The 14,389-nt window shown below is 43.0% G+C and overlaps 2 protein-coding genes across 2 annotated transcripts in view; both read left to right on the top strand.

Moving 5' to 3' along the window:
- The first annotated feature begins 2,931 nt into the window (after window positions 1–2,931).
- On the top strand, window positions 2,932–5,437 carry HSPA2 (heat shock protein family A (Hsp70) member 2). The gene has a single exon (XM_079126015.1). The coding sequence runs from the start codon at window positions 3,066–3,068 to the stop codon at window positions 4,971–4,973; it is 1,908 nt and encodes a 635-aa protein (XP_078982141.1). The 5' UTR covers window positions 2,932–3,065; the 3' UTR covers window positions 4,974–5,437.
- A 4,952-nt stretch (window positions 5,438–10,389) lies between these two features.
- Window positions 10,390–14,389, top strand: part of PPP1R36 (protein phosphatase 1 regulatory subunit 36) — a 31,542-nt gene continuing 27,542 nt past the window's right edge. The window contains exons 1-2 of the mRNA XM_079126016.1: window positions 10,390–10,893; window positions 11,504–11,568. Coding sequence (XP_078982142.1) covers window positions 10,570–10,893; window positions 11,504–11,568 — 389 coding nt within the window. The 5' untranslated portion in view covers window positions 10,390–10,569. The remainder of the gene's footprint in view (window positions 10,894–11,503; window positions 11,569–14,389) is intronic.

Below are 14,389 nucleotides of genomic sequence, written 5' to 3'. Positions count from 1 at the left end.
TTGTAGTATCTGACATTCTCACTGGTAGGCTTAATCTGTTTTGCTACACCACTGATGGCAAGGATGAATATTATTTGATCATAAATTTGCAAATTTGGTCATTTTTAACAGACTTTAATTCTGATTCACAATTATCAAAAAGAAAAAAAATTAAAAATCAATACAAATAAGGAAAATATAAAAATTCCAAAAATAATCAATATGTGCTAATGTTCTATCAATGCAAAAGTGTCTTTCTTACAATATAAAAATGCAGATACTATATCATTTTGGGACAAGCTTAGTATGCCACATAAAGTATACAACATATGAAACATCAATTTAACACACAAAAAACTAGAGCAAAATATATATACTTATAGCTAATGAAAGTGTGGTTATAATTGCTACTATGGTTTAGAAAGTCGTGCTAAAGATGAATGTGGTCCTTAGATTGCAATATTTCTTTATAATAACTGTGCAGAGGTAGAACGTAGTTACTATGCAAAAGAACCTCTCCTTTTGAAGCTCTAATTTTAGTGTTTGTGTGGGAGAATTCTGGGCCTGCTTGCTTTTTTGCAGTGCTGCTTGGCTTGAAGTAAATGTGTGAGTAAAAGAGATAGGAAGAGTTTGTGCTTCTCGCTGGGTTTTCAAATGAAGGTGGGATTCTAATGTCAAATTACATCATTTCATCAGTTCTACAAAGAATTAATTAGTATTTGTCTCCGGGCCACCAATTTCCTTAAAAAAAAAAAAAAAAAAAAGAGCAAAAACTATTTAAAAAATAAGAATTTCAAAAACAAAAACAAAAAAAAACAAGAATAAAGTCAAGAGATCTGTATTCACAATTTACACCAGCTTCAATTAGAAATGTCTTGATTTTTTCCCTCATTTTCCTAACATTTTCTTTAAATGTTTTCCTATTTCAATTTTTTTTTCAACTGCTTTCATGGAAAAGAAGATGCGGATGATGGTTAAAACCAGTACTACTTGACCAGTGAGATTAATAAATTCATATTAAAAACTGGGAATTACATACATGACTAAATAAAAGAATCTTAAATATTCATTGATTTTATAGAATTCTGTCAACATTACCTTTTAGACACAGATAGTTTTTGTGTTTCTCAGGCCCAAATTCTTCCCCCACACTGTCTCTCACAACATTTTTCCAGGCTACACCAGCATTCAGCCAGCTTCAAAGGATGGCTCCCTGTCCTATAGCCCCAGGAAAGACCATGGCACAAGACTCCTAAGAGTATCCTGTCCCGCTGGAGAGATTTTGCTCGTACCCCTCCCCTTTTGGTAACACCAAACTTCCAAAAAAGTCCATATGCAGGTCTCATCTTCGCCCACACTACAACCCGTGTAAAGAACGCCTTTCCAACTCTCCTGGCAAACTTCAGCGCCTGGCTTAGGCAAGTGGCCTCTTCCAGGAAGCCCTCCAACACCCTTCCCGCACCCCCCGTCTCACTGTTCTCACTGCATCCTTTTCCAGCACTTCTTTCAGACCACCAACCCCTTAGGGAAGGCTATTAGTCTTTTCCCTTACCACAGTGGGTACCTGTTAAAGCCTGTAGGAGAGACTGCCCGTTTCCCTGGCCACCTCCCCCGCACCCCATCACGTGAAGCGGCCGTCGTCTTTACTGCGGCGGCTTCTCCAGGAGCCCCGTTACGCGGAGCCCCCTTCCACTCCCGTCACCCGGGCCGGGCACCACTTCCCAGAGCTAGCCTCTACTCCTCTCGAACACGAATGGACCGTGCACTTCTCATCTACCTTCTCTAAGAGTTCAGCCTCCGATGTACCTTCATCCCAGGTACAGAAAATGATCTCACTGGGCTCAGACAGAAACCTGCCTCGGTCATAAACGCTGCCGCGTGTGCGGACGCCGGGGAGGAGGGGATCGTGCGGGGAGGGAGCCCGGGGTTTTTTGTGGTGCAGTTAACACGCGGGTTTTCAAGCGTTTGTCGGTGTTCCCGTAAAAAACGCAAATCGACGGATAAAGCACTTGAAGCCGAAAATGAGGGAAGCAAGTACAGAGAACAGGAAGAGGAAAACAGGAAGTTCAAAGCGGCAGGACCAGCAAGGGACCAGCGAAGGATAGGAGAGTGCAACCCTAGCCTCCTGGGAGGCGAGCTGCAGACACTCGGTCTCACCCCAAGCCGCCCTCGCGGGGCGCGGGAAAACGGCCGGCCTTCCGGGGCTCGTCGTCCCCGCCCGCCACGCAGGTCCCAGAGTGCTACACAACCACTGAGCTGCAACGAAACACGCTCTAAAAATTCAAGACGCCGACCGCCAGCTCAAAGAACCCCACTTTTTGTTCTAGTCCAGGGGAGCCTCCCTCTCCCCACCACATCACGCGGGAGCCGGGTCCCCTCAGCTTGGGCCAGAGGGGTGGTTCGGCTCATATTTATTTGGTACAGCCAACTCAAAATGAATCCACCCTCTTTGTCGTGCTAGGTTAATAGGGACACCTGGCTATGAACTGCCCTAGCTGCCTCAGGAACAATAAATAATCCCCACACCCTGCTCCCTTTCCGCACCTCCTCCCCCGCGCCACGCCTCAACCCTTCCTTCCCCGCCTCACTTAGGAGTCAGCGCTGCTCACTGGCCGCGTGCCCTGCCAATCCTAAGCGCACCGACGAATCCGGTTTCTGGAAAGCCAAAGATCGCGAAAAAGCGCGTACACCTGGAGGACGCGGGGAGCGCGGGCCGGGGCACGAGCCTAACGCCCCCATGCAGCAGGGAGGAGCTTCATTTGCATAACGGCCGCCCCTAGGTCTCCTCGCGCGGACCCGGGTCCCGCCCCTCGCCCAAGTAGACATCTGTTGGGCCACAGGTCGGTCACTCCGACCCAGGCAAGCCTGTGGCTGGGCTGGAAGAGTTTGTGCGGGCGGTCCCGGGAGCGGATTGGCTCTGGGAGTTTCCAGGAGGCGGCTATAAGAGCCGGGAACCCGGCGGGGGCGGGGAGCGGGGAGTCTGGTTGCGCTCGCGGAGGCTGGTGAGAGGTGACCGTTAGTTGACGCCGCGGACTGCCTCTCGCTGGTTTTCTCGCCTTAAGTCGCCCGCTAATCTTTCAGTCAGGATGTCTGCCCGCGGCCCGGCTATCGGCATCGACCTGGGCACCACCTACTCTTGCGTGGGGGTCTTCCAACACGGCAAGGTGGAAATCATCGCCAATGACCAGGGCAACCGCACCACCCCCAGCTACGTGGCCTTCACGGACACCGAGCGCCTCATCGGCGACGCCGCCAAGAACCAAGTGGCCATGAACCCCACTAACACCATCTTCGACGCCAAGAGGCTGATCGGTCGGAAGTTCGAGGACGCCACGGTGCAGTCGGACATGAAACACTGGCCGTTCCGGGTGGTGAGCGAGGGAGGGAAGCCCAAGGTGCAGGTGGAGTACAAGGGGGAGATGAAGACCTTCTTCCCCGAGGAGATCTCCTCCATGGTCCTCACTAAGATGAAGGAGATCGCCGAAGCCTACCTGGGGGGCAAGGTGCAGAGCGCGGTCATCACGGTCCCGGCCTACTTCAACGACTCGCAGCGCCAGGCCACCAAGGACGCCGGCACTATCACCGGCCTCAACGTGCTGCGCATCATCAACGAGCCCACGGCGGCTGCCATCGCCTACGGCCTGGATAAGAAAGGCTGTGCCGGCGGCGAGAAGAACGTGCTCATCTTCGACCTGGGCGGCGGCACCTTCGACGTGTCCATCTTGACCATCGAGGATGGCATCTTCGAGGTGAAGTCCACGGCCGGTGACACCCACCTGGGCGGCGAGGACTTCGACAACCGTATGGTCAGCCACCTGGCAGAAGAGTTCAAGCGCAAGCACAAGAAGGACATCGGGCCCAACAAGCGCGCGGTGCGGCGCCTGCGCACCGCCTGCGAGCGCGCCAAGCGCACGCTGAGCTCGTCCACGCAGGCGAGCATCGAGATCGACTCGCTGTACGAGGGCGTGGATTTCTACACGTCCATCACCCGCGCGCGCTTCGAGGAGCTCAATGCCGACCTCTTCCGCGGGACCCTGGAGCCGGTGGAGAAGGCGCTGCGCGACGCCAAACTGGACAAGGGCCAGATCCAGGAGATCGTGCTGGTGGGTGGCTCTACCCGCATCCCCAAGATCCAGAAGCTGCTGCAAGATTTCTTCAATGGCAAGGAGCTGAATAAGAGCATCAACCCCGACGAGGCGGTGGCCTACGGCGCCGCAGTGCAAGCCGCCATCCTCATCGGGGACAAGTCGGAGAACGTGCAGGACCTGCTACTCCTAGACGTGACTCCGTTGTCGCTGGGCATCGAGACGGCTGGCGGCGTCATGACCCCTCTCATCAAGAGGAACACCACGATCCCCACGAAGCAGACGCAGACCTTCACCACCTACTCAGACAACCAGAGCAGCGTGCTGGTGCAAGTGTATGAAGGCGAACGGGCCATGACCAAGGACAACAACCTGCTAGGCAAGTTCGACCTGACTGGGATTCCCCCGGCGCCCCGTGGGGTCCCCCAGATCGAGGTCACCTTCGACATCGATGCCAACGGAATCCTCAACGTCACGGCTGCTGACAAGAGCACCGGTAAGGAAAACAAAATCACCATCACCAACGACAAGGGTCGTCTGAGCAAGGATGACATTGACCGGATGGTTCAAGAGGCGGAGCGGTACAAGTCGGAAGATGAAGCTAATCGCGACCGGGTCGCGGCCAAAAATGCGGTGGAGTCCTATACCTACAACATCAAGCAGACCGTGGAAGACGAGAAACTGAGGGGCAAGATTAGCGAGCAGGACAAAAACAAGATCCTCGACAAGTGTCAGGAGGTGATCAACTGGCTCGACCGAAACCAGATGGCAGAAAAAGACGAGTATGAACACAAGCAGAAAGAGCTCGAAAGAGTGTGCAACCCCATCATCAGCAAACTTTACCAAGGCGGTCCTGGCGGCGGCGCTTCTGGAGCCTCCGGGGGACCTACCATTGAGGAAGTGGACTAAGGCTTTCACTTAAATCAGCGTAAATCTCTTTTCCTTTCTCTTTTTTCCTTTTTGTTTTGGTTTCTTTGAAATGTCCTTGTGCCAATATGAAATCTATTGTTGGAAGGCTTTAGCCTGGTGTATGCAGATGAAAGGAAAGGTACAACTTAGTTTAACTATAAAAGGTTAGTTCTAAAGTTTAATTTTGAGGAAAAAAAAACATTTGAGTTTCTTTTTAATGCATTTTGTGTCATTGCTGATTTGAGCATTTCTTGGTTAACTTAGTTTGTGCATGGAGATTGGTTTGAGATGGGAAACCTGGCGTTTGCACACCTGTCTTAAGAAAATTTAGTAACAAAATATATACATGCTTAAAATTGTTTATTTTTATGTACTACTTTAAGGCTAAAATAAGCATTGCAGTAATCTTAAGGACAGGTATGTTTTGCAAATAAATGCAAATTTCAAGTAAAGCTGAAATTGATCTCAAAATTGTCTTGGAGTTTTTCAATTTTCCCTCCTTCCCATGTTTTATTCATGTTGGTCTTTAAAATATTAGTGTGATGTGAAATTTATCTAATCCAATCTTCTCTAATTCTCAGATGAAGTTCCAGCCTTGAATTACCAACAAGGGGAGAAGAATCTGGGTAAACTTTTCTTCTCCCTCTTTAACCTGACTGGGGTCTTCTGGTGTACCCGGGCTCTTAAGATCTGGCTTAAGTGTCCTACTGAAAATCCACCTGCATACTTCAGGAAAATACAAGCTCTATTTTGGGGTTAAGCATAAAAATGATTTTTATCTAGTGGGGGCAGAAGTTGTCTTCTCATAAAAGCCAAAGGTAGTATTAAAAAAAGTTGTATTTTGTGACATACAGGTAGATACCTGTAAGTCACTTTACAGCTTGCCTGCTTTAAAGTTTTACAGTTGACTTTACATTGAGTACAGATCAAGTCAAATTTGTTATAACTTTAATTTTCTAGTTAACAAGCTCAACTTCTGAGCTTGTGGAAAATTCTCTAAGAACATGTTCCAGCCGTTATAGTTAGTTGGGAGATAGGGGAAGATGATATATAGGCCCCTCTGCCAGTTGAAGCTTAGTGTTTTTGCAGTACTTGCCTCAAATCATTATAATATATTTCTTTTTTAAAAGGCAAATTACAGCATAATAGTGTATATTAATGTACAATACAACCATTTACCTTTTTTAAAAAATTTATTTTTATTGTAAACAAATGGGATACATGTTTCTCTGTTACATGGAGTAAAAGCATACCATTTACCTTTCTATCTGATTTGAGATTGTTACAGATAGGAATATTTTAGTCCCTTTGGAAATCCACTTCGTTGCAAGAAGGAGGTTTTTTTTTGTTTTGTTTTGTTTTTAATGGATTGACACTTCTGCTTTGTTCTCATTTCCTTTAAAGAGAATTTGGGAGAAATTCAGTAAAACTTATTGGAAAAAATTCATATTTTTAACCTAATGTTTTCACTGTATAAAAGTCCTTTTATCTCTTTCCAAGTGAAAAGATTTGCCTCATGTTGTTTATAAGATAATGGTGAATTATAAAAACTTTATTTCAATCTACTAGCAGCCCCTTTTGGGCCATGAAGAGAGATTAATTTTTGGAATAATAGTATGAGTAATAATATAGGGCTTTGGTAACCACCCTTCTCACACAATAGTTGACCCTAGATAATTTTTAAAGTCTCCCTTGGGTCAGGGGAGGGAGAAGATAAATAGGCAATTGTGAAATTGCTTCAGAATACTTGTTCAGAAATTTAAAGGTGATTACACTTCAAAAAGTTGACAATAACTCAGGTTTATTAGTGCTAATATTACAGTGGTGGAAAGTTTTTGACTATGGGTATTTCTTTGACTACACACAGCATCACATAAATGACAAACTAGAACTGACAGAATCAGGTGAATAGTGGCTTTAAAATGACTTTACATGAGTTTTACCAAGATAATACTCATACTATTACCCTTTTCTAGTCCTGTGTTGAAAGTGTTGATCCCTTGCTCTAACTTCAAAAAGTAATGTCTTTAAGTGAAATTTGGTATTAGTATGACTATTTTAGACCTCACTGTAGAAGATACTGAAGTCTCAGACTGACTTTTGGTAGTCCTTGATCATATGGCTTGACCTCCTGCAACTTGTTATTGTCCTAACCTCAATATATTAGATGCTTCATTTTCTGTTATTTTGAAAAGTAATTTGTACAATTCTTAGCTGCCTTGAATGTTGTGTTTTTGTTTTTTTGTGGTGCAGGGTTGAACCCTGGGCCTTCTGCTTGTGAGGCAAGCACTCTACCAACTGAGCTATATTCCCAGTCCCTGCCTTGAGTGTTTTTAAATTTAATTCTGCCTTCTCAGATTTACCTGAATTCAAATATTACTAAGATAAAGGGACCAAAGTGACCGTTTGGTGTTTCCAGGAGTTAGTTGAAACTCGTAACCCAAGAACTCCTGGGGACTCCTTAGCAGATGTTAGGCCAGCCATAGTCAAATAACAGTGGAAAAAGTACTTGATGTTAGGACAGGGCTAACTTACAGTTTAAGGAATAATTAACATCACTTGAACTCAACAGTAGTGAATTACAGAAGGGACTACTGATCATGACTAAAGCAAATGTACTATATATGGAATGCTAAGGGACTGGAAAGGTACATTTTTCTAGGCACTTACATTCTTATCTGAATGTATGATTAAAAGTTGTCCCTGTTTTAAGGTGATAGATCTAGACTTCTATTATAATAAGACACAAAAGATAGTTTACAGTATTTGGGATGAGTGAAATTCAAAAATAATCTCTTTGTTTTGTATAGTATTTAGTCAGTAGAAAGGCATTAAAACTTGTACATTTGGAGATATTAATGCTGTTGACATCTTTAAACTTAGATGCATAAAAAGGATATTTAATATATCACCTAACACCTATTCAGTGTGTCAGAGATTTAATGATAATTATTGGTATTATGTATAATCTTAAACAGGAATACAACCTGACTCTGGATGAAATCAGAGGTCTTTTTATGAAGCTAAATGGACCCATAAGACATTTCTACTTTAAATTGAATATAGTTTATAAAAATCATGTTGAGAGGCTTATTCCCCTTCCTTTGAACACTAGTTTTTTTAAAAAATCATATCCATATGCCATAATACAATTGCTAAGAGAATTTATATGTTTACATTAAGAAATAGGCTATTCAGTTTTTTCTCTGTGTTTAGTGTATAGACATGAGTAAACGGTTTTGAATTATAGAATTAGAAATTAGAGACAGAGTTTCATTCCTTGGAGAAAAATTGATTTTCAGAAAGAGTGCAGTTTTTAATTTTTAAAATATTTTTAGTGTAGATGGACACAGTATCTTTATGTGGTGCTGAGAATTGAACACATGGCCTCACATATGCTAGGTAAGCACTCTACCACTGAACCACAACCCCAGACCAGTTTTTGTTTTTGATATGTCTCTTGGAATGGAGATATTTTAGGGTTTTTGAATTTTTGAAATTGAACAGTGTGATACTTAATGTTGCAATATATTTCCCTTAGAACAAATCAAGAAGTCAGAGGCCCTTCACCACTTTCAGTGTAGATCAGATTGTTTGTGAATTGCAGGGTAAGGAAATAAGCAACCCAAAGTGGTGTTATTCAGAATTTGGCATTGCCATTTTCTATTATGGAAAAATTTTTAAGGTAGAATTATAACTATATAAATCTGTTCTTATGACTTTTTCATAGTATAAGCATACACTATTCAGTTAACATCTTGGGCCTAAAGTTTGAGACCAACAGCTTAATTCTATGTTATGTGCTCTTAGATAGTTACGTGACTTTGAGTAGTGTAACTTTTTCCCTTAATTAGGCAAAAAGAAAAGTCTTATAGGGCACTTGGAATTATTTATGTTACCTTTATATCCCTACTTTAAACATCACATTGTTTTCCTTTAAATAAAAAAAATATATTTCTAGTTTAGGTTGTGAATTTCTAATGCTATTTTTAAAAATGAAAACCTAATTGTTAAAAAGTATATTCTAGGAAATGAGTTGGGTAACTTTTTAGAATAAGTAATGAAAATAATTATTTTCTTAGGGTAAAATGATAGAGAATTCTAAGATGGTCCATCAGTTATTGAAGTCTTTAAACATTGCCCTTCTAGAACATGTGAAATAACTAACCTAACTAGATATTGAGTTCTCAGTAACTTATTTTTTTACCTTAGTTTTGTACACCACACTACCTGAGATGAGACTATGGTCTGGTATGTAAAATCTTTGGTTTTTCTGTTAAAACTTCACACATTTGGGGGAGCAATTGAACAGCTTTTCTGACCACACTCTTCCTGAGTATGATTGTGAAATGACTGAATTCCATTCAGGTTCTTTGGTCTTTCTCAGACTTTCTGGGGAGTTTTTCTTATTTCTTCCTGATGTCTCCACTCCAAGTTATGTACACTATTTGGTGAAAAAAAAAGACTCTTGGCATCTGGAATTTTTTTCTCCTTTTTCAAGTGAGTCATCTGATAATAAGCAAGCCTGTCCTCAGATCAAACAGCACTGTCCATGTATAGATAGATGGGTTTCCATACATTTGAGCCTACCTGAACAACTACCAGAATGGATCTAGATGGTTACTATTTTATACTTTATACAAAAATTTATACTGATATAACCAGTAATTGTCACCAAGTAGCGAGACGGGAGGGTGGGGGTAGGGGACCAGCAGGGTATCTGTTGCCACAATTTAAGTTTATGGGAGCATATAATCCCTAACTACTGAGTAGCTCTTATCCATTTAAGCTGTGGGGATACAAAAGCAATCTATTAGGCATTCCTAATCATGTTGCACCATCTAGTATTGCTTATCTCTGTTGGAAAGAAAAAATATCAATCAGAATCTGCATATCAACTCAATTGCAAAAAATTACAAGATGTGGGATTTGAAAAGTGAAAAATGTTAATATAAAAATAGCAATTGAATTACCAAGCATGTTTTTTGTTTTGAGTAACACTGATTTTGAGTACTTATTAAGGTTGGCGCTTTACACACTTTACCTCATAAAAATCTTCATAACCTCTGATTTGGGTACTTTCAGAAGCAGGATCGGAGTTGTATTACCCTAGGTACCATAACTAGTGAAGCAGAAACGTTCCTTATTTCGTGCGTCTCGTTCACTAACCACACTGTTTCCTTCCCCCTAACACCTCAAATTCAACATAGGTCCAGCCTGGATTTCAACGTAATGTAGTGCAAACCCTTAAAGTAGGGAACAAACGGTTCTTCCCCCGGACGGAATCTAGTGTTCCACTGAAACCGCACAGAAGTGTACCATCACCGCGGGAATGCCCCGAAGGGCTGGCTGTCTTGCGCAGCTTCACTGTTGGATGAGACGGTAAACCGATCCAGCGAAGGTTGCAAGGTGCTAACCGGGCACCGGGTGGGGCTTTAGGGACCCCGGAAAAGCGAGTCCGGCCGCCGCCCGCGCGACTTGCGGCGGAAGCAGCTCCCGGCCCCGCCCCGCCCCGCCCCGCGCTCGGCCGGGTCCGGTGTGCCGGCGCCGGCGGGCGGTAGCCGGGGCGACGCTCTGGGGCGCCCAGGGTGGAGCCATGTACCGGCTGCCCGAGTCGAATTCAAAGAGGAAGCGGTGGGACAAGCAGGCCTCCGCCCGGCAGGAAGTACATTCCGCCTGTATCATCCCCCCTCCGGGCGCTGGTGAAGGCGGCCCTGCTCTCCCGGACCGGCTCCCGGCGCCGCGGGCGGCGGTCGCAGGCTCGGCGGGAGCCCGGGATGACAACGCGCAGGCACCCGCACGCCCTCGTCCCTTGCTGCGCCCTGCGCCCTCCTCAACAGGCGGGTCGCCGCCTTCGTCCGGGACCGGCGGTTCTCAAAAACATACCGGCATATTTGCCCACAAAAACAAAACTAGAGAGGTATATTGAGCAGTCGGTGGGAAGTGAATTCCCGCTCCCCACGCAGGCGGTTAGCTGCTCGCATGTTCGTGAAAGCCCACCTGCCACTTCGGATTGGATAGTTGCAAAGTAGCCCCGCTCTGGGTGGGACCCCGGGAGAGGAAGGGCTGGTGGTTTGCCCTCTACCACTACCTGAAAGGTGGAAACCGTGTTTTTGGCAGTTGCCTCTGAATGGAGGGCGCAGGCTTAGAGCAGGCTGCTGTTTTACGTCTAACTCGTCTAACTCAATGGTTGTGGCTACGCTGCACACCACTTTATTTTGTCTGAAATATTTTTGCCTGATGAATCTTGAGTTATGTGCAGTTTAGATTTCCTTTCTTCCTCCCTTTCCTTACCTGCCCCCTCCCTCATTTCCTCTTCCTACTTTCCTCCCTTCCTTTCTTCCTACTGAAACCAAACCTAAGAGCAATCAGAAAGGATAAAATCTCACCTTCAAGTTAAAAACACACTCTTAAGATTCTACATCTTTATTGACTAGAGTTAAAAAGTGACTAGTGTGAATTATTAAAGGTTTATGTAACGTGATTTGGAAATTGAACTTTACTTTTGCTTCAATCATTTCATTTTACAGCAATCAGGATTACAGTTAGGAATGTGGTACTGGAAAGATGAAACCAGAACTCTTGAATTCAGAAGGTAAATTTTAATAAAACTTCATTAGCATTTTATAAAACTTTTACGTGTGTGGGATTTAAAAAATCAGCAATACAGAAAAGTATAAGGAATAAATATCCAGTGAAGTTCCACTATCTGGAGATTATCATTTTCCTGAACAGCCTTGGAGACATCACTTTCTGTTAACCCTTACCAGCTGATTCCCATGTACCTGCCTTTGTGCTAATTAGTGTACAAACCCTTTGAAACAGCTGCTCTTAGAGATAAACTGAGGTTTCAAAGGGCTAAGTGATTTGAGGAAAATTAAGTGATTGAACCAATCACATACCCCATAGGTGACTGAGAAGATTTAAATGTGTGTATGTTTGACTCTAAAGCCCATATTCTTAACTACTGTGTAAAATTGCCTTTATGAGTTATAGAAATAGTTTTACATGAGTGGGATCATATTACACCTCCTGCAATGATGGCAGATTTAATAAGGAAATATTAGATTCGAAAAACTAATCTAAAATGCTGACTCTAGTTGGGGGTGCTATCTGAGAGTGGTGGTGCACACCTGTAATCCCAGCTACTCAGGAAACAGGAGGATCAGGAGTTCAAAGTCAGCCTCAGCAATTTAGGGAGGTACTAAGTAACTCAGTGAGACCCTGTCTCTAAATAAGATACAAAAAAGGGCTAGGGAGGTGGCTTAGTGGGTATGTGCCCCTGAGTTCAATTCCTGGTACCAAAAGGAAAAGATAGATAAAATAAAATACTGACTCTAAAATTAAATAACTAACCTGGGAATACTAACCACTATCTGTTGTGTACCCAGTGTGCTAGACATATGCAAATGCTAGACATTTGCATATTTTTCTGATTCTTATAACAGCTATGTGAAGTAAGCATTAATATTCTCATTTTATTGGTGAAGAAATAGGTGTCAGTGAGATTAAGCAAAGTCATATAGCCTTTAAATGGCACAACTGATAGTTTGAAACAAAATTAGTCTGATATCAAAGCCCTTTCCACTGTACACGCTGTCTCCCTCTACTAGTCTGTAAGCCCCTCAGTGCCAGAAATACCTTATTCATCTTCATGTCCCAGGATTTGTCTACAGAACTTCACAGAATAGGTGCTCAACAAATACTTATTGAGATGTTCAGTTAACCAGCTGGATTCAAGTGAAGGAATACTAGAAGCAGGGGACCAAGTAAAAGGCCAGTGATTGCAGAATTAGAGAGTTATAGTAAGAAACAGAATTAACTCCATGCTGGTACAAACAGAAGGATGAAGGACAAAGAAATATGTAAGAGGTGGAATCAACAGGATGTTTGGATAAAATTGATCGGATGTAAGTGACTGAGTATAAAGGGAGAGGGAGAAGTAGGTGTTTTTATTGACTCCCAGGTGTCTGACTTGGGTGAGTGAGTGACTGGGATTGTCCTTCACCTTTATACAGACTAAAAGACACAAATGTGTTCAAGGTTACCATGACATGTTCACTTGCATATGACTCTTCAGCTGTTGAACAAATGGGGCTGAAGGCCAGGAAAGAACTTGGCTAAGTATATATAGTTACATTATAAATATAATGACAAGTAAGGTCAAACAAATAATTCAAAGGCTTCACATTTTATTAGCATCAAAATCAAGTCTCGTAGAAAATATTTATTCTAATAATTTTTAGGAACCTTTCATTTCCACAGCAGTAATTTTAGTTTTTGTTCGGTAACTCCTAAAGTATCACACTTGGTGACTGTGAGACAGACATACAGACAGGTATGGATTAAATGAAAGACTAGTCATAGGAATCAAAATAGAACGTGGGTATAAAAAGTGCCTATATATGTCTATATCTTCATATAGATACATAGAAATAAACATATCTATCCTTCACAACATGTGCTAGGAATCAAACCCTGGACCTTATACATGCTAGTCAGGTATTCTACACTGAACTGTATCCCCAGCCCTCTTCATATATATTTAAGGACCATCTTCATATATATTTAAGGTAGGAGTGTGGTGGCTCATGCCTAGAATCATGGTGACTCAGGAGACTGAGGCAGAAAAATCCCAAATTTGAGGCCAGCCTGGACAATTTAGCAAGACCCTGTCTCAAAATAAAATTTGAAAACGATCTGGGGATGTAGGTCAGTGGTAGAGTACTTGCCTAGCACATGCAAAATCCTGGGTTTGATCTTCAGTATCACAAAATAAAATAAATATAAATAAAGGCCATCTTAGACCTCTTCTCTAATGAAAATTGGGCCATACTTACTGAACTTCTTTTACTTACTGAACTTCTGTATAAATGAAAAATAGGCAATATTTTTTTTTAAATTTTAAGTTATAGATGGATACAATATTTTTATTTATTTTTATGTGGTGCTGAATTGAACCCAGTGGTTTTTTGAGATTGGCCTATCTCACTTAGCATGATATTCTCCAATTTCATCTATTTGCCTGCAAATGCCATAATTTTATTATTCTTATGGCTGAGTAATATTCTATTGTTTATACATACCACAGTTTCTTTATCCATTCAATTGAGGGGCATCTAGTTTGGTTCCACAATCTGGCTATTGTGAACTGAGCAGCTATGAACATTGATGTGGTTGTATCTCTGTAGTATGCTGATTTTAAGTCCTTTGGGTATAGGCCAAGGAGTGGGATAGCTGGGTCAAATGGAGGGTCCATTCCAAGCTTTCTGAGGAATCTCCACACTGCTTTCCAGAGTGGCTGCACTAATTTGCAGCCCCACCAGCAATGTATGAGTGTACCTTTTTCCCCACATCCTCGCCAACACCTATTTTTGTTTGATAATCGCCATTCTAATTGGGGTGAGATGGAATCT

Source organism: Sciurus vulgaris, assembly GCF_902686455.1.
Source record: "Sciurus vulgaris genome assembly, chromosome: 2".
NCBI lineage: Eukaryota > Metazoa > Chordata > Mammalia > Rodentia > Sciuridae > Sciurus > Sciurus vulgaris.
Note: the sequence above shows the minus strand (reverse complement) of the source record. Positions and strands in the feature narration are given on the sequence as shown.

Excerpts from the sequence above, each read along its gene's own strand:
- HSPA2 (XM_079126015.1), top strand. The coding sequence starts at position 3,066 with ATGTCTGCCCGCGGCCCGGCTATCGGCATCGACCTGGGCACCACCTAC.